Source organism: Ornithorhynchus anatinus, chromosome 12, assembly GCF_004115215.2.
Source record: "Ornithorhynchus anatinus isolate Pmale09 chromosome 12, mOrnAna1.pri.v4, whole genome shotgun sequence".
Lineage (NCBI taxonomy): Eukaryota > Metazoa > Chordata > Mammalia > Monotremata > Ornithorhynchidae > Ornithorhynchus > Ornithorhynchus anatinus.
In genome coordinates, this window is record NC_041739.1 from 47,358,951 (window position 1) to 47,384,460 (window position 25,510).

Genomic DNA, 25,510 nt, shown 5'->3' on the forward strand with positions numbered 1-25,510 from the left:
GTTGCACTGTATTTTCCCAAGCGCTTGATTTAGTGCGCTGCACACAGTAAGCATTCAATAATTACGACTGAATGAAATACAACTGAATGAATGAAGTGGAAGAGCCAGGATTAGAACCTATGACCACGACCCGTGAGTTGGTAGATACATTCCCTGCCCATAATGAGTTTATGGTCTAGATGAGGAGATTGTACTCTTCCAAGCGCTCACTGCTCTGCACATTACTAAATGCTCAGTAAATACCGCTGATTGAACTTGATCATCCTGAAGGACACTTTGATGGACTGGGAATTAAGGAGAGGAGTCTGGGAAGCATTTGGGAGTTGGAATTTCTTCAGCTATAAAAAAACACAAGGCTTAACTGCCAAGGTGGGCAGCTACCAGATAATGCTGGGATGGGGCACATGAGACCAGAGGGGCGCTTTAAAAAAGGGGATCTGTCATAAACCACGACCCCGGTGTGTGACTCCCTTTGGTAATGGTTACCTAGTGGGCCGGTCCTCTTACCCGAGTGGGTAACAGCTAAGGAGAGGGTAAGACTTATTTTATAGTTGAGTCAGAGACGAGTGAAACGATCCAGCCACTTACACAGAGGCGAGTGACAGTCTGAAAAAAAAAAATCTATTACTTGACAGGCTTCAAGAAGCAGCATGGCCTAGTGGATAGAGCCCAGGCCTGGGAATCAGAAGGATCTGGGTTCTAATCCCAGCACTGCCACTTGTCTGCTGTGTGACCTTGGGCAAGTCACTCTTCTGTGCACCTGTAAAAATTGGGATTAAAATTGTGAGCCCCATGTGGGAAAGGGACCGTGTCCAAGCTGACTGGCTTGAATCCACCGCAGCGCTTGATACGGCGCTTAAAGAAACATCACAATTATTATCATCATCATTATCAGGGCCTGCTTTAAGCAGTAACGAAATCTCTACCATTGGCGATTCATGGGATAGTCCACTCAGAGCCCAGGTCACTGAGCTTCACTGAGTTAGTCTGGGAAACGGCAGAGCCCAGTGCATAGGCTCGGCACCTGCATTCTAAGACCCGCTCTGCCATTTGTCGGCTGGATGGCCTCAGGTTAGTTACTTCAATTTTCTGGGTGCCTCAGTTTCCTCAGCTACAGAATGGGGAATCAATATCTGTTCTCCTTTGTGTTTAGACTGGGAGCCCCAATGGGACTGGGCCTCTACCTGGCCAGATTATCATGTATCTACCCACCCCGTCCCCACCTTGGTATAGCACTTGACATGTGTTAAGAGCTTAATAAATACCATGATTTTTTTACTAATTATTAATATCTTGCTGTAGGAACAGAAATGTTCTCTGATGCAAGTCAATCGAGCTCATCTGCTGATGCTTTTTCCCTGCCTGATTTATTGATGCTTGCGCACTCCTGGGAACAACACTCACTCAAAAGGTACAGAAGCAAAATTCACTGCTCAAAAATATTTTCAACGGAGAGGAGGAATAACCATCACAAGTTGTCATCGAGGCTCCGCAACCGCTCACCACCATTCGGACCCTTTGCTTCTCTTCCTTCCTGCTCCCTACTTTCTGGCCTTTTACCTCTTTGTAAATATTTGCCCTGAAGGACGACTGGGGCAAAGCAATCGATAAAGCAGGGGTACTTATTGAGCGCCTCCTGTGTGCTGAGCACAGTACTGAGCACCTGAGGAAGTAAACTACCATGGAGTTGGTAGACGTGATCTCTACCCGCAGGGAGCTTACAGTCTACAAAAGGAGAGAGACATTCAAGGACATGAGTGATAAGGCCGGGACCTGAACCTTGAAACTGCTGCAGGTATGTCTGCTTAATAAAGAGGGCGAGGACGAGGTAGAAACCCTCCCTAGAAGCTTCCGGCTGCTTGTGCTCGTCGCCGTGGTGGCCCAGGGCCGCCTGCGGGCAGCTGGCATCTGAGGAATGTCAACGGCTCGGTGGGCCTGGGCGGGAAGGTCCCCGACGGCCTTCACGCGCCTTATTCCGGCAGGGCCTCGTCCAGGTACCGTATCCGCAACCCGAGGGAGCCTGCCTGCCCTCTTTTCTCTCTGCTTAGAGGGCAAAGCCACCTCAGCGTGGCTCAGTGGCTAGAGCCGGGGCTTGGGAGTCAGAGGTCATGGGTTCCAATCCTGGCTCCAGCACTTGTCAGCTGTGTGACTTTGGGCAAGTCTCTTAACTTCTCTGTTACTTCGGTTACCTCATCTGTAAAACGGGGATTAAGACTGTGAGCCCACATGGGGCAGCCTCATAACCTTTTATGTACCCCAGTGCTTAGAACACTGCTTGGCACGTAGTAAGCACTTAACAGTTATCATCGTTATCATCATTATTATGATTATCTGCCTCCCCCCAGCAGTAGCTGGCTGTTTCACGAAGAATGACTTAGTTTTAGGAAGTTATCAACCAATCAAAGGTCATGGGTTCTAATCCCAGCTCCGCCACTTGCCTGTTGTGTGATTTTAGGCCAGTGAGTTCACGTCCCTGTGCCTCAGTTACCTCTATAAAATGGGGGTTGAGACTATGAACCCCATGTGGGACAGGGACCGTGTCCAACTTGATTGTGTTGTATCTACCCCAGCGCTCAGAACAGTGCTTGGACACACAGTAAGCACTTAAATACCATTATTATTATTATTACTGGGGAGAGATCACTCTGCTAAGCTCCCTCTAGACCATGAGCTCCCTTTAGACTGTGAGCTCTTTGTGGGCAGGAATGTGTCTGCTTGTTGTTATATTGTACCCTCCCCAGCGCTTAGTACAGTGATCTGCACGCAGCAATAAATACAGTAATAAATAAAGCAGTCAATAAAAACGACTGAATGACTGAACCGGGCCCACACTTGTCAAGGTGTAACTCTGGAAAGTGTTTCTTTATGAAAAATATCTCCATTTCTGAGCAAGATTTGCCTGGGGCAAAACTAAGTCATGATGGCGAGGACTGCACTGGGTAGACCACGCTCATTTTACTAGTCTCATCTCAGAGCCCACGTCAGGTAGTCTGATGCCCAAATTAACAAGGGGATAGAATTTAGGACTAGTTTAATCCCAAACTCTCGCTGCTGCTGCTGTGCAGGGGTGGGAGGGGTTTTGGCGAAGCTCCAGAGAGCAGGCAGGCCACTGGAGGCCTCAGGGAAGCAGCACGTGACAAGCGTCTCCTGGGCCACAGCCTGGGACGGGCACGAGTTTGCATGTTTTCCAACCAACTGGCCCGGAACCCAAACCTCCGAGACTATGATAAAGAAAGTCCTTTACCAACCTCCCCTTGGTCTGAGCAAAGACGGAGCTTTTCACACACGTTTCTATCATTAGGAAGCGAAGGTGTGCATTTTGCACTGAACATACACGGCCATTTTTAATCTTAACCGCTGCATCGCAAAGTCATAGTTCAATGTTTTTCAAGAGGGGCTGAATGGGGAGAAGAAAGGGAGTAGGGGATCTGCTCAAGCAGATGGCCTAACGTAACTTATGCACAATTGGTTGAAAGCATTTTGGCCCAGTCGTTCCCGTTCTAAGACACGAAGACCATTCCCCTGGCACCCTGGGAGTGTTTCATGGATACGGTTAAACACTGTTTCAAAACAAAAATAGAATACCTATTGAATCACCATAGCGAATCCGGGCACAATTGGGCCCCTGACCCTATTTCACAGCGGAAATAAGAGGGGGGGGGGAGGAACTTTTTGAACTCAAACTGCAGGAGCTGAAACGATAAACTACTTGAGAGGAAGGCCGCAAGTAGCGGTGAAATGAATTTCCACAGCAGTGTGATCTAGTGGGAAGAGCACAGGCTCTGCAAGTCCAGAGACCCAGGTCCTTATCCTGGCTCTACTACTTGCCTGCTGTGTGACCTCGGACAAGTCCCTTAACTTCTCAGCGCCTCTATTTCTCCATTAGTACGATGGCACTACGATACCCGTTTTCCCTCTCCCTTAAACCACAAGCCCCATGTGGGTCAGGGAGACTGTCCAACCTGATTACGGTGTATCTCCCGCAGTGTAAACATAACGTTAGCTACACAGCAAAGTGCTCAACAGAGAGATACAGTTCATCTGAAAACGGATCAACATCAGGTCTAAAAGAGAAGTGTACTGGAAAGAGTCAAACGCCTGGTAGTCACGCTCTGACACACTGGCTAGCGTCCAGTTGGTGCACGGGGTCAAGTAAGCAATCCTCCAACGTGGGTTGTAAAGTCAGATTCCAGCATAGCTCCCAGAGTGGGTGAGGGGGGTGGCCCACCTCTCCCATCTCCAGGGTCAGAAGTGACTAATTCCTGGACCTTGGGTAGCCTCTGAGCAATCAGTGGAGTAGGCCAAGGCCCCAAACTCCAGGAGGTGTCCCTAACCAGCTAGAAAGCACACCCCCTTACCTGGTAGAGGTCGTTCCTCATGTTCACGATGTCATCAGAAATCAAACCAGCTATCACTTCTAAGAGGTTCCTCACCAGTTCATCATGAAGGTGAATGATTGCTAAGTGCAAAACACTGAAATTTAAAGATGGTGATTAGTATTAATAATAGTCATTATGATGATTATTATAACAACAATAACAGTGATGGATTGATGAGAAGAGGCTCCCGTGCATTGGTTTTTAGAATCACAAAATTCCAAATCCAGATTTTTGCAGATAATTGAGGGGACCGCTAATCACGCTTTCTTCCCCGCCCCGCCCCCAATGCCCCTCCCCCAGGCCTAAAGCTTGGGGCTTCTCCAGTGGTTCTGTGCTGGGAATGTTCACTATACCTGTGTATGGAGAGTCCTCAGATGAGTCCTGAAGCAGTGTGGATTGGGGGGAAGGGAGAGGGGGGTGAAAGTTGGGAAGTATAAAAGTGAGAAGACAATAAATTTGCACCCTCTAATTTAGCCGGGTTCCTCTGAAAATACATATTCCATTTTGTGAATTAACATGGAGAGATCTAGGAAGACGTAATATGGTGTTGCCTGGAAAAAGGTTTCAAACTGCTGTCGTGGCTCAAAATATTGAACTTTAAGAAGAGGTCTGTACAGGGTTAACGTGTTTGACATTTGGGGGTGGCATGATACATGCACACCACTAAATATGTCATACTTTCAAAAGCTGCCTAAAGAATTTCCATAAGATTCTTTTCAGAAGTAGACTATTTCCCCCCCTGGGGTTTTCCCCATTATCAAAAATTTTGATTTCTTTTCTTCATTGCCATCTAGGCGATGACTAATGAGCCACAGGATTCTGATTGTTAGCTGAAGACGTTCAACTCAAGGAAATTGCCTCCTCGGATATCTGTAACCACCAACAGCTTCCTCTTGTCTAAACCGTTATAGATTTCTCTCTCCCTGACTTCCCCCGAATTCCTCCTCTGAGCTCCAGAATACTACCGAAGAGCCACACCTCTTTGCAAATGTCCAAGACGTGCCTGCCCCTTCTCCGCCCATCTTAAACACAGTTCTGTGAGAAAAATCCACCCAAATCATGCTGCAGTCCAGGGACGTGAGGATGGAGGAAAACACCCTTCAGAGAAATTCCAGCTCCACCAATCAATTGATAGTTTATACTCACTGCTTACTGGGCAGGGAAGGGTACTGAGTGTTTGGGAGAGAAAACAATCCCTGCCCTCAATCAACTGCTAAGATTTAATTGAGAGTTCACTCTGTGTACTGAGTATTTGAGAGAATCAACTGAGTTATTAGACGTGATCCCTGGCCTCAAGGAGCTTACAGTCTAACAGGGGAACGATTTTGGCTGCGCCTCTCTACATCCAGGGCCTAAGCTCCCTCTGCACTTTCCGCCCGCTGCTTTCCCTAAACGAGAGGCACTGTCTTCCACAGCTGCTATTTCTACCTGGCAGAGTTGGGCAGCTCCATGAATTCTGGGTTCCCCTCTCAACATTTCTCCTTCCCAATCAGTCGGGACGCTTTCACCCTTGAAGTTTCAAACTGAATTCGAGTTAATTACTCAATCCTGATTTAAAACATTCCCCTGCATACTCTACACCATGCTACTCAGAAATATTAATAGCTCAGTCAGTTGTATTTATTGAGCGCTCACTGTGTGCACAGCACTCTACTAAGTGCTAGGCGAGCACACCGTAACAGGCCCATTCCCTGCTCACAATGAGCTTACAGTCTAGAGGGATTCATATAGTATATATGAATAGGCTATAAACAGGTGAACTGTTCTGAAGATACATATTTTTTAACTATTTCCTAGAGAGATTTATTTTTCCACTAAAAAAGGATATCTGAAAGAGAACGTGTAGACTGTAAGCTCCTTGTGGCAGGGAACATGTCTAGCGACTATGCTGGATTGTACTGTCATAACTGCTCAGTACAGTCATGGGTTCAAATCCTGGCTCTGCCACTTGGCAGCTGTGTGACTGTGGGCAAGTCACTTCACTTCTCTGTGCCTCAGTTCCCTCATCTGTAAAATGGGGATATAGACTGTGAGCCTCACGTGGGACAACCTGATGACCCTGTATCTACCCCAGCGCTTAAAACAGTGCTCTGCACATAGTAAGCACTTAACAAATACCAACACTATTATCATTATTATTATTACAGTCCTCTGCATACAAGAAGCCCTCAACGACACTGACTGGTTGATCGACTGATTGACGGATGTGCCCGCCGTGGGGTGCTCACTAATGCCAGCTTAGTAGAGTGCCCCGCACCCAATAAGTGCTCAATAAAGACCCTTTATTTAAAGACTGCTGACCATGAAGAAGAGGAACTAAAGAGAAAGAAGAGGACGAAAGACATGGTACGAGTGGGACCTACAGCATGACAGATTTGTCATCTGTACAGGAAGCCAGAAAACTCCAGTGACAGGACTGTAGGAAACTTTTAACAGACTGTTTTTCTGGGGCCACATTTAAGAATTATGTCAGTGATGAGGACGATGAAGTGAAAATCAACAGACTGTAAGTTCCCTGTGGGCAGCGATCGCGTCTACCAACTGTGTTGTACTTTCCCAAAGGCTTAGGACAGTGCTCTGCACCCGTAAGTGCTCATTAAATACCACTGATCGATTGCAAGACAAAAGGTTTCGAGTTAACGCTGAGACCTGTAAATCTACACTTCACCTAACCCGACGGGCAGGTACCCAGGGCAAGACAGAGTTGACGGTTAAGGAGGGGATCAATCGATGGCATTTACTGAGCCCTCGGGAGGGAGCTCACGCTGTGAGCTGTTGGAGACACATTGTGACGCTGGGGTGGGGATGGATGAGGGCCATTAGTGCCAAATTGAATCGCGTGGGGGCTGGGCGTACTGGCCAAGTCTGGGCTGCGGCCTGTCCAGAGGCTTCCCCGATTCTCCTTCCTTTACCCACCTTCTCCTTCAGGTACCCAGACTCCACCTGCCTCTCCAACCTCAACCCAGGTGGTCTTCCTCTCCTCAAGGGATGGAGGACAGGGCGGCAGAGGCCAATGTCCCCACCTGCCGGGACGTATGCCGGATGTGCAGCGGAGACTGGATAAGCTCTGTAGCATCCAGCCCCCCAAAAATCCGATAAATCGTCCATCCCATTCTACCTACGGGTATCCATGAGTGTTGGCAACAAAATGGAAGGTCGAGTCAGGTAAGGAAATGTATTTTCACCGCAGGTACAGAGTGGTGGTCTGCAGGTCTGGGTCACGGTATGTTAAATATTCCCCAAGCCTGCAGACCACCCATCTTGTACCCATCTGGGTACTAAAGATACCCAGCTCCATAGCATGTGCGTGGGAAGGGCTAGCGAATTCACAGCGCGTGAGGTGAATCCGTGAATACCATCTGGGCTCTAGGGTGAAAGTTTGCTAAGTGACGACAGCTGGCTGTGGGGGCCGAAGAGGCGGGGTGGCGACCAGAGAGAGAACAGGCCGTGGGGACCACCGCAGCCCCCAGTGTGGATCCAGCCAATCCTGAGTAGGCCAAATCCTGAACTGTTATACTTGTGCCTGGTGTCCAGGGTAGAATCACCATGGCATTCAACTGAACACAATACAGATTTAGTAACTCTCAATAAAGATCCAGGAATGGACTATCTAAGCAACTGGGACATTTATATATTTCTAACTTCCCCTGGGAGTCAATGATAACGCTAATGCCCCAACCAAATATGACCGCGGCCTCGATCCAGGCCCCGGAAGCAGTAAAGCACATCAATCCCTTCTTCAGTGGGCATACATAGGTGGTGTGCTAGTTATCCGTATTAGCTGAGCACGAAAATCAACTCTTCCTCTAGCTTTGGAATCTCAGGGTCGGGACGAGCCCTCCATTACCACCTGTGGTGTCAGCAGCACCCAGACACTGATCCTCCATCTTTAGATCTCGACCTTCCTCAACTCCCAGCTGGAAACCGGTCCCCCTTGTTCTTCGTTGCCGCAAGCCAGGCTGGACCGCCAGCTGCTGCCATCTCCAGAGCTCGGCTGAGGTTGTGCCTGACAGTATTACCGAGGTACCCGTTAAGCGTCTACTATGTGCCACACACTGGGGGAGATACAAGTTCATCAGTTTGGACACCGCCCCGTCCCCCAAGGGGTTCACTGGCTAAGTCGGAGAGAAGAATCCCTACTTTATAGGTGAGGAAACCGAAGCACAAAGAGGTTGGGTGACTTGCCCAAGGTCAAACAGCAGGCAACTAGTGGATAGAGCACGAGCCTGGGAGTCTGAAGGATCTGGATTTTTTTTCTATTGCTTTATTTTATGGTATTTGTTAAGCACTTACAATGTGCTAGGCACTGTACTAAGCGGTGGGGTAGATACAGGATAATCAGGATAATCAGGTTGGACACAGTCCCCGCTGTCGGGCAAGTCACAATTTCTCTGTGTCTCAGTTTCCTCATCAATGATACTGGGATAAAATTCCTCCTTCCTCTTAGACTGTGAGACCTGTACGGGACAGAGATTGGGTCTGATCTGCTTCTTCTGGGTCAACCCCAGTGTGCGGCCCACATCAATATTATTATTATTATTATTATTACATTCTGCCCGGTGAAACTGTGCTGTTAACTGATTGCATTCCATGTGCAGATATTGGAAGCCCAGTACCATTGATTTCTCTTATTATCGTCCTAAAAACAACATCCAGTTCTACTAAACCATGGAGGCTGCACTCTTGAAATACAGAAATTATGATGTTATTCTTTGACTTCTCCTGAACTGCAAAATCAACTTTTCTATGGTGTTTTTTTTGTGCTTACCACGGGGCAGCATTGGGGAAGATTCAAGCTATTTTGTGGACACTGTCCATGCCCCATGTGGGGCTGACAGTCTCAATCCCCATTTTACAGATGAGGTATCTGAGGCACAGAGAAGTTCCCAAGGTTTCACTGCAGATATGCAGCGGAGTTGGGATTAGAACCCAGATCCTCTGACTCGCAGGCCTGGGATCGAGCCACTAGGCCACAGTGCTTCTCTTTGCTTTGCAGAATCGCACTGCGGTCAGAGAGTAATCCCTTAAGTACAAGGTTCGTCACGTCTTCATCAGCGAACCCCGAACAGGGTTGCCAGGTGCCAAGAAGGATTTTCACCAAAAGTATGACTGTAAATGACTGATTTTCTAACTTTTTTACAGATGCAATTTTATAGCTATTAATTATTATTATTATGGTATTTTTTTAAGCTCTTACTATGGGCCAGGCACTGTTCTAAGTGCTGGGGTGGATACAAGCAAATCAGGTCCCTATCCCACGTGGGGCTCACCGACTCAATTCACATTTTTCAGAACTGAGGTTCGGAGAAGTGGCCTGCCCCAGGTCACACAGCAGACAAGCGGCAGAGCCGGGATTAGAACCCATGACCTTCCGACTCCCGGGGCCAGTGCTCCACCTGCCACGCCATGCTGCTTCTCCACCCAGAGCCGCTGATATCAAGCAGGAAAGAGCCGGTGCTCCTGGGGGAGCAGAGGGGTAGCGGGCGTCCAGCTGGCAGCGGTCAGTCGGACCCACAACCATCTCCGCACTGAGGGACGCGATGCCGTCAATGAGGAGCCGGTGGCAGATCCCCTGGATCCTTCCGGTGGCCATCCCGGTGCGGAAACCTCCCGTATTTACGGACCACTGCAAAATATCTTTGTGGGGTCTATGGACGCGACCAGGGGCAATTCATTTTTATGGATGAGCTATGACTTTTCAGACGGTTGGCAGGTTGGGAACAGGAGGAATCTGGAGAGGGTCCTGCGGGTTCACAACACTGACGGAACCTACTTCGTGCTTTTTACGTCGAGGAGCACAAGCGGCTGCCTAAACCATTCACCCCCTCCCTACTTGTAGAGGATTTCCTCTCGTCTGGCAGGCGGAAAATGACGTCAGTGACAACACAATACGGGCGCTTGGCACACTCGAGCTATTCCTATGCAGTTTTCCAGTTCAGTGAGATTCAGTTATGCTTTTCTCAGCTCTGAAATGCTCAAAAATCATCCTGGCAGATGTCGCTACCACTGTGATGAGCCTGTCTAGATTCTCGTAAAATCTTCCGTTTTTCCCTATGTGGCAGATTCACGGAAGAGAGCGGCATGCTGCTTCTGTTTTAGAACCTGGTACGGGGTCATCAGATGTTCATCAGTGTTTCCAGGGCTCTGAGGCTGACAACCATCAGAAAAGCTTATGCCTAAATGCCATTTCTCTTGAGATGAGACACCTCTTGACTCGAGTAAACACAGTACCTATCTCTAGAAGGAAGGCATCCTTCCTGATGAAGTTCGGTTTTGCTCAGGGCTGTATCACAGACTGATTCTGAGCCGATTATTTATAGGCAGGGCAGGAGAGAGCGCTCCCCTGCAGAGAGAGGATGGAGGAGATGAAGACAGAACCTGTCTGCTACAAATTCTAGGCCAACACACTAGGGACCACGTGGAGTGAGAGAGACAAACGAGAAGAGGATTAAAACACCACAAATCCCTTCTCCCTCCTACCTTACCTTACTGATCTCCTACGACAACTCAAGCCGCACACTCCTCTAATGCCAACTTCCTCAATGCCTTTGATCCTGTCAGTCTCGCCAACTCCTTGCCCACGTACTCTCTCTGGCCTGGAACTCCCTCCCCCATCGTATCCAAGAGAGCACCACGCTCCCCATGTCCAAAGCCCTACTTAAAGCCAAATCTCCTCCTAGAGACCTTCGTTTCCCCATCCTATCTACCCTCCCCTCAGTAATGCTCCTGGGTCTGCATCTCTTAAACACTTTCATACTCACCCCTTCCCTTCCAGCTCCACCTCACTTACGTAAATATCCTCCTACTCTGCTGCTTCCCCTATCTGTAATTTATTTTAAGGTCTGTCTCCCCCTCTAGACTGTTAGCTCCTTGAGGGCAAGGTTCGTGTCTACCAACTCTACTGTACTCTCCCAAGTGCTCAGCTCAGGGCTCTGCACACAGCGAGCATTCGGTAAGTACCACTGACTGATTGATAAGAGCTGCTAGAAGTCTGAAAAGATGAAGAGCAAAGTAAAACTCGGAGTCCAGCTCACTTAAATCCAATGTTCTATGTTTGCTACGTACACGAATCCACCAATCAGTCGCCTCCAGGGAGAAAAACCTCCATTTCCCTCTCTGTCCGGGAGATGAATTTTTCTCAAGCCTCTCTCGACAAGGACTGCCTTTAAAGCAAGCTCTGAGGACTGAGGAAATCTTTGATGTGCAGTGGCGAGGGAGTCACAGTCGACGACCTCATCCATCTGCCTTTCCTCTTCACCTCAACTTTTCTTTCCCAACCCCCTCCTCTTTTAGGCACCTTCTCTGTTCAGCTTCTGCCCAGTCCATCAGTTACGTTACCCTCTTACCTCTCACCGTTCACCTCGTTTACGAAACCTCTGGACTTACTTGTCCCCGTTGTCATCTTGGACGGCTGTGAGATGGCGCTGGACGGCCAACAGCATCTTCACATCTCCCGTCACGGCGTAGTCAAAGAGAGCATTAGCGTGATGCTTGGCCAGTTTCATGGCCTTCTCCCAAAACAAATCACCTGCAGAGCAATCATCCAATTATCCTTAACAACTAGACTGCAGCTGCCTTAACCTACTTTCCAGGCGATGACAAACGCCAACCGGCTTTGCCAACCACCTTATTCTCCGCGCTTTTAAGGGGCACGCCCTTGTAGCTGAAAATGTAGCTTCAAATGTTAGCAGATCATTCATGTTAGAAACAGCAGTCCGGAAACATCCGATACCCGGCCAAATCATTGCGTGTGGGTGGGTGTTTGTGGGTGGGGGGGAGGGGAGATTGCGACTTCTTGCTACCAATCAATACTATTTATTGAGCGCTTGCTGTGTGCAAAGCATTGCAGACAGCAGCATGACCTAGTGGAAAACGCTGGTAGTCAGAGGACCTGGGTTCTAATCCTGGCTCTGCAACTTGCTTCCTATATGTCCTTGGGCAAGTCACACAATTTCTCTGTGCCTCAGTAATCTCATCTACAAAATGGGGATAAAGACTGAGAGCCTCATGCAGGACATGGACTGTGCCCACTCTGATTAGCTTGTATCTAACCCAGCGCTTAGTGCAATGTATGGCCCATAAGCGCTTAACAAATTCCGTAAGAAAAAGAAAAAAGACCGTGAGCCCCATGTGGGAAAGGGACCGTGACCGACCCGATCAACTTGTATCCATTCATTCATTCGATCGTATTTATTGAGCGCTTACTGTGTGCAGAGCGCTGTACTAAGTGCTTGGGAGAGTACAATATTACAATAAACACACATTCCCTGCCCACAGAGAGGTTACAGTATACACCACAGTGCTAGGAAGAGGGTCTGGCACATAGTAAGCCCTTAATAAATACTATAAAAAAAAAAAGCTCTGGGGAAAGTACAATGCAGGGGAGACAGACGTTAAAAGAGATTAGGGATGGGGAAATAGGAGAGTACATGTACACAAATACTGTGGAGCTGGAGTACCAAAATGCTTAGGGAGTACAGAGCCGAATGCACAGGGATGCAGAAGGGAGGGTAGAAAGGGGAGATAAAGGACTTAGTCTGGGAAGGTTTCTTGGAGATGTGATTTTTGGAGGGTTTCGAAGGTGGGGAGAGTGGTGGGCTGTCAAATACGAAGGGGAAGATTGTTGAAGCAATATTTTCCAGAGGAGAAACACAAAGACCGATTAGAGCCAAAGGACTAGGCAGGTCTCAAAGCAGGAAGGCCTGACTGCACAGAGCACTGGCAGGAAGACAGAATGCTCAGGTTCCGGTTCCAGCTCATCCTCTCAACCTCTCTTTAACCTTCCTGAGGGTCCATTTCTCCATCCACGCACTCGTGGGAAGAAAGGCTCAATGACTGCCAGGTGCCATTAAATTACTAACTGTCATTCCAAAGGAGAGTGCCTAACATCCTCCAGACCTACTGCTCCAGAAAGAATATTTAAGTTCCCCAAATCCCCGTATGCACAACTTTGACACAGGGTTAAAAACGAATGGGTCCCAAACACATGAGACGAGGCTCATCCTCCCGGAATCAAAACGCAGACCATGAGGATCATCTCATCCCCAGCCTAGGAGGAGTGGCCTCTGCTTTCTTCCCTCCCTAACAGCCATCTTCAACTGTTTGCCCTCCAATGATGACTTCTCCACTGCTTTCAAACATGCCCATGTCTTCCCTATCCTAAAAAAAACCCTCTATTGACCCCACAGCTTCCTCCAGCTGTCGCCACATCGCCCTCCTACCTTTCCTCTCGAAGCTCCTTGAGCCAATTGCCTATACCCACTCTCAAATTCCTCTCCTCCAATCCTCTCCTTGACTCCCTCCACAGAAACTGTGCCCTCAAAGGTTGCCAATGAACTTCTTGCCAAATCCAACGGCCCCTACACCATCCTAATTCTCCTCGGCCACTCAGCTGCCTTTGATGCTGTGGGCCACCCCCCTTTCCCGGAAACATTATCCAATCTCGGCTTCACTGACTGTCCTCTCCTGGTTCTCCTCCTATCTCTCTGGCCGTTCATTCTCAGTTCCCTTTGCGGGCTTCTCCTCAGTCTCCCCGTCCCGCAACTGTGGAGGTCCCTCAAGGTTCAGTTTTGGGTCCCTTTCTATTCTCCATCTACACTCTTGGACAACTCATTCTTTAACTTTAACTTTAACATCCTTTAACTGTTGGAGTTCCTCAAGGGTCAGTTCTTGGCCCTCTTCTGTTCTCCATTTACACTCACTCCCTCGGTGAACTCATCCGCTCTCACGGCTTTGACTACCATCTCTACGCAGATGACACGCAGATCTACATCTCCGCCCCTGTCCTCTCCCCCTCCCTTCAGGCTCGCATCTCCTCCTGCCTCCGGGACGTCTCCACCTGGATGTCGGCCCGCCACCTAAAACTCAACATGAGCGAGACTGAGCTCCTCATCTTCCCTCCCAAGCCCGGTCCGCTCCCAGACTTCTCCATCACTGTGGATGGCACGACCATCCTTCCCGTCCCGCAGGCCCGCAATCTCGGTGTCATCCTTGACTCGTCCCTCTTGTTCACCCCACACATCCTATCCGTTACCAAGACCTGCCGGTTTCACCTCTACAATATCGCCAAGATCCGCCCTTTCCTCTCCACCCAAACGGCTACCTTACTATTACGGGCTCTCGTTATATCCCGGCTAGACTACTGTGTCAGCCTTCTCTCTGACCTCCCTTCCTCCTCTCTCGCCCTGCTCCGGTCTATTCTTCACTCCGCTGCCCGGCTCATCTTCCCGCAGAAACGATCTGGGCATGTCACTCCCCTTCTTAAACAACTCCAGTGGTTGCCTATCGACCTCCGCTCCAAACAAAAACTCCTCACTCTAGGCTTCAAGGCTCTCCATCACCTTGCCCCTTCCTACCTCTCCTCCCTTCTCTCTTTCTACCGCCCACCCCGCACGCTCCGCTCCTCCGCCGCCCACCTCCTCGCCGTCCCTCGGTCTCGCCTATCCCGCCGTCGACCCCTGGGTCACGTCCTCCCGCGGTCCCGGAACGCCCTCCCTCCTCACCTCCGCCAAACTGATTCTCTTTCCCTCTTCAAAACCTTACTTAAAAATCACCTCCTCCAAGAGGCCTTCCCAGACTGAGCTCCTCTTCCCCTTCTACTCCCTCTGCCATCCCCTTTACCTCTCCGCAGCTAAAGCCTCATTTTCCCCTTTTCCCTCTGCTCCTCCACCTCTCCCTTCCCATCCCCACAGCACTGTACCCGTCCGCTCAACTGTATATATTTTCGTTACCCTATTTATTTTGTTAATGAATTGTACATCGCCTTGATTCTATTTAGTTGCCATTGTTTTTATGAGATGTTCTTCCCCTTGACGCTGTTTAGTGCCATTGTTCTTGTCTGTCCGTCTCCCCCGATTAGACTGTAAGCCCGTCAAACGGCAGGGACTGTCTCTATCTGTTGCTGACTTGTTCATCCCAAGCGCTTAGTACAGTGCTCTGCACATAGTAAGCGCTCAATAAATACTATTGAATGAATGAATGAACTCATTCGCTCACACGGCTTCAATGACCATCTCTATGCGGATGATACCCAAATCTGCATCTCCAGCCCTGACCTCTCTCCCTCTCTGCAGGATCGCATTTCCTCCAGCCTTCAAGACAACTCTACTTCGATGTCACCTCATGTTTAACATGTCCAAACTCCTTATCTTCTCACCCAAACTCTGTCCTCCCCTTGACTTTCCCATCACTGTACATGGCACCATCCTCCTTCCTGTCTCACAGGCCTGTTATCTGGGCATTATCCTTAACTCCTCTCTCTCATTCAACGCACATATTCCATCCATCACTAAATCCTGTCGGTCCCACTTTCACAACATCGGTAAAATCCGCCCTTTCCTCTCCGTCCAAATTGCTACCACATTAATACAGTCACTCATCCTATCCTGCCTGGATCACTGCAGCCTCCTACCTCTCCATACTTCACTCTGCTGCCCGGATCACTTTTCTAGAGAAATATTCAGAATATGTCACCCCATTCCTCAAAAAACTCCAATGGCTCCCCATCTGCCTCTGCAGCAAACAGAAACTCCTTGCCATTGGCTTTAAAGCCCTGCATCACCTTGCCCCCTCTTACCTTACCTCGCTACTCTTCTACTATAATCCAGCCCGCACACTTCGCTCCTCTAATGCCAACCTTCTCATTGTACCTCCATCTCGCCTGTCTCGCCGCCGACTCCTCGCCCACATCCTGCCTCTGGCCTGGAACGCCCTCCCTCCTCAAATCCGACAGATAATTACTCTCCCCCACTTCAAAGCCTTACTGAAGGCACACATCTCCTCCAGAGGGCTTCTCTGACTAAAGCCCCCCATTTCCTCTTTTCCCACTCCCTTCTGCATCACCCTGACTTGGTCCCTTTGTTCTTCTTTCCCAGCCCCGCAGCACTTATGTACATATCCGTAATTTATGTATTTATATTAATGACTGTCTCCCTGCTTCTACACTGCAAGCTCGTTTTGAGCCGGGAATGTGTCTGTTTATTGTTGTACTGTACTCTCCCGAGTACTTAGTACAGTGCACTGCACACAGTAAGCACTCAATAAATTCAACTGACTGAATGAATGAGGGCTTGGCCCTCGGGGTGGGCCCCGGAGGGATTTAAGAAGCAGTGTGGATTCTCATCTGCCTTGGTTAGATTAGCTGTAGCCCTTGAGTCTACCTACTCTGCTATACTGTACTCTCCCAAGTGCTTAGTACAATGTTCTGCACATAGTAAGTGCTCAATAAATACAGCTGATTGACCAACTTTTAGCTCAGTACTTCCCAATCAGGCTGTGACCCAGCTAAGTGTCCAAAGTCACACAGGTGTGTCACAGGGGGGTCCGCAGGTGCCATTTTAGATGCCTACGGGAGGATGTATGGCCAGGCCTGAATACTTCCTGAGCAATTCTTCTACAGTAGTTGAACCCATTACCCCAAATTCATCATGGGGATGGGGATGACAGACAGAGAAGCAGAGGCGGTTAAAAGAGGCTGGATCTGGATTGACACAACCACTCTGACACCAGGAACGGATGACTCCCACACAAGCCTAGGCTCTCCCTCTTTCAGTTAGTGAGATTTTCCCTGCCTTATCTTTATGCATTCAGGTTGGTCGGTGGGGCCTGGGGTAAGGGGTGAGGTTGTGATCTATGAGATCAGCATCCACTTAAGAATTTCCACATGCTGAAAGGTAGAAACAGAGGCACCCGCTTCCTACATGGGCAGCATTTCAAGATGATCTGGCTTTCGGGAACTGTCTCTGGGACCTTTAGCCAGGTTTCAGATCAAAAATGATTCTGCTCTCTGTGCATGGAGACCGTCTACCATGTCGTGTCTACCAACTCTGTCGTCCTGTACTTTCCCAAGTGGTTCCCCAAGTTCAGTGCTCTGCTGACACAGGGATCGCTCACTAAATACCGATGATCGACCGATACACGAATGAGGCTGAAGAGACTAACGTTGAGAAACTAGCAGTCTTTTCCCATTGAACACACTCCAAATGATACATCACCATCTTCACGTTAGAACATCTTAATCATCCTGTTTCTGTAAATTCTTATCCGACACGCCCTATTAAATTTCAGTCGCATTTTAGACCACTCACCTTGTAACCTACAATCCTCTTCCTCTATCCCTACTGTGCACGTCAAAGTCACCTCATCTTCTTCACTGCCCCTGGGTTTATCGTCTTGCTTTGTGGTTTCTCTCGTTTTCCCAGCAAGAGTCACCGCATCTTTTTTGGCTCGCTCTTCACGGCCTTCGTGGTCTTGCTTAGCCGAGGCATCTAACGTTCCTAAAAATGATTGTGAAACACCGATCCTTTCTTAGGATGATCAGATACACAGAATAGAATCTACTCTTTCATTGAGGGCTAGAAAAGGGAGAAGGAAAAATCATTTCAAAACTCTTTTACATTTTTGAAGTTATTTAAAATTTTCAGTTCCTGAAATTTGCAATCCAGATAGCTCTTGAGTGGGAGGAGAGGGGAGTGGGGTCTCTTCTGCTAGAAAGAGGTGGCTGCAAACCACTTTTTGGAGTTCCTGAGTTCTTCACACGGCTCCTTCCCCATTTATAAATTTAAGTCGGGAGAGCAGATGGGGCTTTGATTTTTTTTTTCCCCTCTCACCTGAAGTTGTCGACATGCCATTTCTAATCCCGGGTTTGGGTTCTACCACTGGGTCTATCATGTGCCACTCCCCCCTCAAGTGGGCACGCCAGAAAAGGGGTAGCGAGGATGACCACCTGGCTGGAAAAAGGTTCAGCTGTTGAGCTCTATTCCTCTGTACTGGATTCTAGAGAAACTACGTGGCTTAACGGAAAGAGTTTGGACGCCAGAGGTCGTGGGTTCTAATCTCGGCTCTGCCACTTACCAGCCGTGTGACTTTGGGCAAGTCACCTCACTTCTCTGCGCCTCAGTTACCTCATCTGTAAAATGGGGAATTAGACTGTGCGCCCCACGTGGGACAACCTGATTACCTTGTATCTACCCCAGAGCTGAGAATAGTGCTCGGTACATAGTAAGCCCTTAACAAACACCATCATCATCATTATTATTATTACTGTTATTCTCCTAAGCACTTAGTACAGTGCTCTACACCCAGTAAGCACTCGAGAAATATACCACTGAGTGGACTGCTGAGTTTCTTTCTTCTTTAGCAGAATAAGTACATTCTTAGGAGCCTACCCGTGTGCGAAACAACATCCATACCATGCTTCATCCCGGCACTGGACTTGGTGGCGCCAGGGTGGAATGGAATCCCACCATATGACGGAAAGCCGTACGGAGAGAATCCATATCCTGAAAAAAGGGAAGTGAAATGCAACAGCTGCCGTTATCTTTTTCATGAAAAGCAGCAAAAAAAAAAAGATTCCCCCAAATACCCATAAAGTAAGATGACGAATGTGCTGGGGCAAGGAGACACCGGCAGTTCAACTGGTGTCTGAGCTTCAGATGGCAGAAGCCATTCTCCTTCTCCTCGTGCACTAGCTCCCTATGCTTTAGGGGCAAAGAAGAATCGCTTGTGCCCCACCTCAGTGAACACCAGAAAATCAGTAGTGGGGAACCCACTATCCTCCTCCCTCTCCTCCTCTTCCTCCTCCTCCTGTCCCCGGCATGGAGCCAGAGGTGGAATCCCCATTTAATTCCTGCTATAGTTCCATCCTGGCCTTTCCAGCTCCTGATCGGTGGGGTAGGGTAACTCTGACTTTCCCCCCGGCCAAAAAGCTTTGGGGACGAAGCCCATTCTTTCCCCTCTTGGCATCCATCCCGTGGTGGGCAATTCCCCTTCTGCATCCCTCCTGGCCCAGAACAGACTTGATTTTAGTCTCTGAGCTAACCAAGAGCTAAACAGAGTGTTCTTGGGCAGGCAGTGTGAAGATTTTAATCCAGTTCTGGAATCCATAAGGAGAGACTGGTGGTAGAAAGCAAATCTACTAGCAGCAGTAGTTGAACAGTAGCAGGAATAATGCTATTTATTGAGCATCTTCTCAATGCAAAGCACCCTACTGAGCACTCCAGAATGTACATTTACTCTCCCCATCTTCAAAGCCCTATTGAAGGCACATTTCCTCCAAGAGCCCTTCCTGGACTAAGCCCTCATTTCCTCTTCTCCCACTCCCTTCTGGGTCCGCTCTGACTCACTCGCTTTATTCACCACCTCCGCCCCCGGCCCTGCAGCATTTAGGTACGTATTTATATTAACGTCTGTCTCCCCCTCTAGACTGGAAGCTCGTTGTGGGCAGGGGGTGTGTCTGTTATACTGCATTGTACCCTCCCAAGTGCTTAATACAGTGCTCTGCACACAGAAAGCGCTCCATAAATACAATTGATGGATTGATTACATTCCCTGCCTAGAAGGAGCTTACAGAATGATGGAGGAGAAACACACAATTATATACAAATAGTAGAAGCGGTAGGAAGAACATGCCAGAATGAAATAGCATAATAACTGAACATACAAATGATATATACATAGACGGCCATAAATACATAAGTGATATGGAGGGGCTGATGCAGTGATATGACTCGGGGTGTTGGGAATTCACTGGGAAAGGTTTCCTAAAGGAGGTGAGGCTTTAGAGTGCTTTACGAGAAGCAGCGTGGCTCAGTGGAAAGAGCATGGGCTTTGGAGTCAGAGGTCATGAGTTCGAATTCCAGCTCTGCCACTTGTCTGCTGTGTGATCTTGGGCAAGTCACTTCACTTCTCTGTGCCTCAGTTACCTCATCTGTAAAATGGGGATGAAGACTGTGAGCCCCACGTGGGACAACCTGATTCCCCTGTGTCTACCCCAGCGCTTAGAACAGTGCTCTGCACATAGTAAGCGCTTAACAAATACCAACATTATTATTATTATTCAAAGATGAGGAGGGTTGAAGTCTGGTGGAGTTCAAGGGGGAGAGAAGTCCATGTAGAAAGAAGAGTGGGATTAAAGGATCAGAGGTGGAAGAAATGAGAGCAGGGTACACTTAGGAAGTGAGTTTGGGAGGAAAAGAATGCAAACCAGGGAAGAGCCGGGGAAGAGGACTGATATGTAAGATAGAGAAAGCTGTGGACAGCCTTGAAGCTAACGGTAAGTAGTTTTTGTCTGCTGTGGAACCTTTAGGCACTTGATATTCGTTTCACCCTCAGCTCCACAGAACTTATGCACACAGGCCTGATTTATTTCTTGATATTACCATCACCCGCCCAGACTGTGAACTCCTTGTGGGTAGGGAACTTGGCCACTAACTCTGTTGTATTCTCCCAGGGCTCTGCACACATTAATTGTCAATGGATAGCCCCGACTGATGCGGCAGGAGATGGGCAGGCTTTGTAGGACATATTCAGGCAATGTTTTGGAGGAAAAATCACGAAGATTTAGCAGTTGATCGCATGTGAGAGCTGAAGGACAGTGAGGAGTTGAGGACGGCGCTAGGTTTGAGGGCTTCTGGAACAGGGAGGATGGAGAGGTTATTGAGAGATTTGGGAAAGTTGAGAAGAGGGCAGGATTTATGGAGTGCAATGTCTAGTTCAGCCTGGGACAGGCTGAATTTGGGAGGCCTGTCGTCCAAGTGGAAGGTCACTTGATGCAAGATTGAATAGCAGGAGAGAAGTTGGGGTGAAGAGCGGTGCATTTGGGAGTCATCCGAAGGAACAGCCTTAGCCACACAATCAGATGAGCGTCATGAGAGAGTTGGAGTTGGGTGAGAGTTGGGGCCCTGTGGGGTCCTCCCACCTAAAGGGCAGAGATCGACGCCCGGTATTCATTCCACACCTACTGGGCACTAGACACTGTACTGAATCCTTGGGGGAGTACAAGACAAGCCACCCGATCCCCGACTTGGAGGCGCTTACACAGTAACCACACAAAAATAGCGAAGCCAGCGAATGAAACTGAGACGAGGCAGTTGGGGAGGCAAGAGGAAAATCCCCTATAGAATGGGATCTCTGGGGTGAAAGGCCTCAAGATCTTCTAAGAGAAACGTTCGAAAGGTTGGTTGATTGAACATTCCACAGCTTACCGATTCGACCTCAGCCCGTTCTCTCTGATGCAGGAAAAGGACAATCCACGCAAATCCAAATATTATCGTTCAAATAGATTCTTTTGGAGCTTACCAGGACCCGCACCTCCACTCCCTCCTCCTCCGCCACCTCCATACATTCCGCCGCCTCCAGCTCCGGCACCACTTCCACCACCAAAACTATCGGAAAAATTAGGCATTAGCTTCTGCCGCTTCCTTTGCACTTCCTCTTTATCTGAATTTGGAGGGGGATGGGTGAAGGAGGAAGAAGAGAAACCACAGGGAAAAACGATCGAATCAGTTCCACTCTCAGGCATAAACAGGATTCTGGTCTTGACTGGATTTTTAAAGAGTTTAAAGAGAAACAGAAAGCACTAAAGGAGGAACACCTTATATTTCAAGAAGGGTTATATTCACTCGAAGGGGGATCAAAACCAAAACATGTTCTCAGGGAGACCACAAAAACACCCCCCCACATCCTCCCATCCATCACTGTTACAGAACCGCTGACCTCCCTAACGATCCCCTACGTTCCCATTACACTGCTAAAATTAACGGGAGACTTCGGGGGTAAAATATAAAAGCCACTGGGAAAGAGATAGGGTTTTGGGGGTGTGCTAAAATACTCCTTGAGTCCAACTACTAAAAGGAGCACGGGCCCGGGAGTCAAAGGACCTGGGTTCTAATCCTGACTCCATCGGTTGGCTACTTTGTGACCCTGGGTAAGTCACTTAACTTCTCGGGGCCTCCATTTCCTCATGTGACAACTGGGGATAAAATACTTGTTCTATCTCCCTCTTAGGCTGTGAGCTCCATGCGGGACAGTGACTGTGTCTGATCTGACTGTCTTGTAGCTCTCCGTCACTTAGGGAAGTACGTAGCAGATAGTAAGCATTTAACAAATCTATTATTACTTTCATTATGTTATAATAAATTATAATAATAATTTTAAAATCCAGAATGGTATTCTTAAGACTGCTTGGACTATAAAGGCAGGGTGTCAAAGGAGCAATGGATTCAGTATCACAAGACCCAAAGGTAATGGGTGCTAGATGAAGAAATTTAGGTTAACAACTGAAAAAGTGACAGCTCTATTTTTTTTTTTTTCCAAAGAATAGCCTTTTCCCCACCCCAATCCATATATATTATGACTTAATCAGTCAACTGTATTTATTGAGCACTTACTGTGTGCAGAACATTACACTAAGCACTTGGGAGAATAGAGTATAACGCTGTTCACTGCTCATAATGAGCCTATAGTCTATGCTACCGCCAAAGGTAACAAAATGCAACCAAAATCTGGGGATGGAAAAAAGAAAAAAACCCAGCCCAAATACGATTACCAAATTAGGTCTTTCTCTCTCTCGCAACCTTTGGTCAGATAACTTTCACTGAGTTCAGAAAACGGCAAACAAAACAAAATGAATTTGAGAACGTGTGAAACTTATGAAGTCCACAAAACTGTTGCAAGAAGGAAACACCGAAGGATACGCATGTAAAACAAAGGCAGCACATACTTAATGTGAATTTTATAGAGCAGGCTGCACTTGAAAGCTAAATTCAATATTGTAAACACACCAAAGTAGATGTGATATCTCGGTGGAGAAAGGAGGCTCCTGCTTTAATCAAAAAATGCAGGAAAGTATTGATTATCCAAATCAATTGGCCTCGTAGGTCCTCCAGATAATCAAAGCTTTGAACCCCTGCCTGACCCCCGTGACCTGTCTAGTGAGAGTTCTCTCCCTGCCCCTTGATCCCCAGAACAGATGAAATGCTAACAGGATTAGCAAGTGAACTGTGGCCTAAATCCTTCCCTCCCTTTTCCTTCCCCAAGGAGTGGAGGTTGGTGATAGGGGAAGTTCTTGCGTTGGGCCTGATAGAGATGCTTTATTTGGTCGGTTCGCCTTGGATACAGCCTCCCTTCTCTTGCATTTCCTCTTTCCAATCAATCAGTGGTATCTGTTGAACCCTTACTAAGTGCAAAGCACTGTGCTACGTGCTTGGGAGAGTACAACAGCGTTGGTAGGCACGATACCCGTCCACAGGGAATCTGCAGGCTGGAATGAGAACAGGAAATACCGTTGTGGTCGGTAACCAGCCCACGCTTAGTGGCTTCCTCTGCTGAGCTAGCTGGGCGGGAGATGGTTCAAAGCCGGGACTTGATGGAAGCCAGAAAAGGCCAGGTTTACTGTCTCTGGTGAAATCAGACAGTAAAGCATCGGCCAGTTCGAGGTGTCAGCCTTGAATCCCACTGCCACTCAACTTCACAGTCTGAGCTTTAAGAGGCAGGGATTTCTTTAGCCTACAGAGTAGGAATACTACCATGATTATTACGCCGTACTGGGTACACTCAAAACTATCTTAGTGGCCTAGAAAAGTTAGCATCCCTCCAAGAAGTATGAAATTCCCTGGCTTTCCCAGATGGGATTGGGTCTGTCCCCTCTCTAGGATATAAGCCGCTCTGTGGATTTGGAAAAAAAAAGAGGCACAGAGAGGAAGGGCGCTTCCCACTCCATCATCAGGGCTGGAACTTTAACCCATTTCCGTAGCTTCTCCACTTACTGATAATAATAATAATAATAATAATGATGATGGCACTTGTTAAGCGCTTACTAGGTGCCAAGCACTGTTCTAAGCACTAAGGGGGATGCAAAGTAATCCGGTTGTCCCACGTGGGGCTCACAGTTTTAATTCCCATTTGATAGATGAGGGAAGCACAGAGAAGTTAAGTGACTTGCCCAAAGCCACACAGCTGACAAGTGGCGGACCCGGGATTAGAACCCATGACCTCCGGCTCCCAGCTCTTCGCACTGAGCCGTGCTGCTTCTCTACGTCTTTCCTCTAATTTAAATGACAAGATTAAAAACAGCCATCAACAAAAGGCTCTGAGACAGAAATTGCCAAATCTTGCCAGAAGAGAGAACAAACTAGGATTTCGCTGAATTGTACTTTTCATTAGCTTAGTGAGGTGCTCTGCGTGGAGTAAGCACTCAATAGATACGAATGAATGAATGAATGAATAACAACAACTGTGATATTTGTTAAGCCTAGCACTGAGGTAGATGTGAAATAATCAGGTCCCACATGGGGCTAAAATTCTAACGATCAGGGAGCAGAGGTTTGGAATCCCCATTTTGCACAAGAGAGACCTGAGGCACAGAGAAGTTAGGCCATTTGCCCAAGGTCCCACAGCAGGTAAGTGGCGGAGCCGGGATCAGAAGCCAGGTCCTCTGATTCCAAGGCCCGTGCTCTTTCCACTAGGAACGTCTCACGTTATTTCCCTTGGCAAGTCAGACAGAAGTCCGTTGGTAATAAAGACAGATATTTTGGCAGGTCATCCTTTCCACCACCACAGGGCACTACGTTAAAGATTCGATGACAAAAACTTTACTTGACCTAAAATACTTCAATCAACAGATAATACTTATGGAGCGCTTACCGGGGGCAGAGCATTATACTGAAAGTGTGGAAAAGTAGACACAACCCCTGCCTTGAGGACCTTACAGTCTAGTGGGGGACAGCCTGTCTCGGAGAGGTGATGCTCCCATCACTCTGTGTCGGTTTTGAATCACGGGAGCCTATTGATAACATTTGAGCTAGGCACTGACTCCATATCCAGTTAATAATAACGCTGGTATTTGTTAAGCCCTTACTATGTGCCAAGCACTGTTCTAAGCACTGCAGGAGATACAAGGTAATGAGGTTGTCCCATGAGGGGCTCACAGTCACAATCCCCATTTTACAGATGAGGGAACTGATGCACAGCGAAGTTAAGTGACCAGCTGATAAGTGGCAGAGGCGGATTAGAACCCTCAACCTCTGACTCCCAAGCCCGGGCTCTGTCCACTGAGCCAAGGGGAGAAGAGCAGGCCTCAACTGCTTGTCTGGGGAAGGAGATCCAACATATATTCCCAGCCTTGGGCTTTGCTTAGGAGCTCCAAGGCCAGACTGCGGTCACAGAGCAATTCCACGGAAATGAGCGTCCCAAGTCCTCACAGTATTAGCATTCATTCCCTGTCCACCTCGAGCTTACAGTTTAGAGGGGGAGACAGACATTAAAATAAATACATTATGGCTGTAAGTGCCCTAGGCTGAGGGAGGGGTGAATAAAGGACGCAAATCCAAGTATAAGGGTGATGCAGAAGAGAG

General features: G+C 48.2%; 1 protein-coding gene across 4 annotated transcripts in view; it reads right to left on the reverse strand.

The window, feature by feature from the left end:
- NFKB1 (nuclear factor kappa B subunit 1) overlaps positions 1 to 25,510 on the reverse strand; it is a 149,778-nt gene that overhangs the window by 18,986 nt on the left and 105,282 nt on the right. For 3 of the 4 annotated variants that reach the window (XM_039913678.1, XM_029076687.2, XM_029076688.2), the window contains exons 12-16: positions 21,456 to 21,596; positions 18,545 to 18,658; positions 17,465 to 17,653; positions 11,766 to 11,907; positions 4,359 to 4,473 (exon numbers count right to left, since the gene is read on the reverse strand). In XM_039913678.1, coding sequence (XP_039769612.1) covers positions 4,359 to 4,473; positions 11,766 to 11,907; positions 17,465 to 17,653; positions 18,545 to 18,658; positions 21,456 to 21,596 — 701 coding nt within the window. The remainder of the gene's footprint in view (positions 1 to 4,358; positions 4,474 to 11,765; positions 11,908 to 17,464; positions 17,654 to 18,544; positions 18,659 to 21,455; positions 21,597 to 25,510) is intronic. The other variant, XM_039913679.1, reaches the window with a different exon arrangement.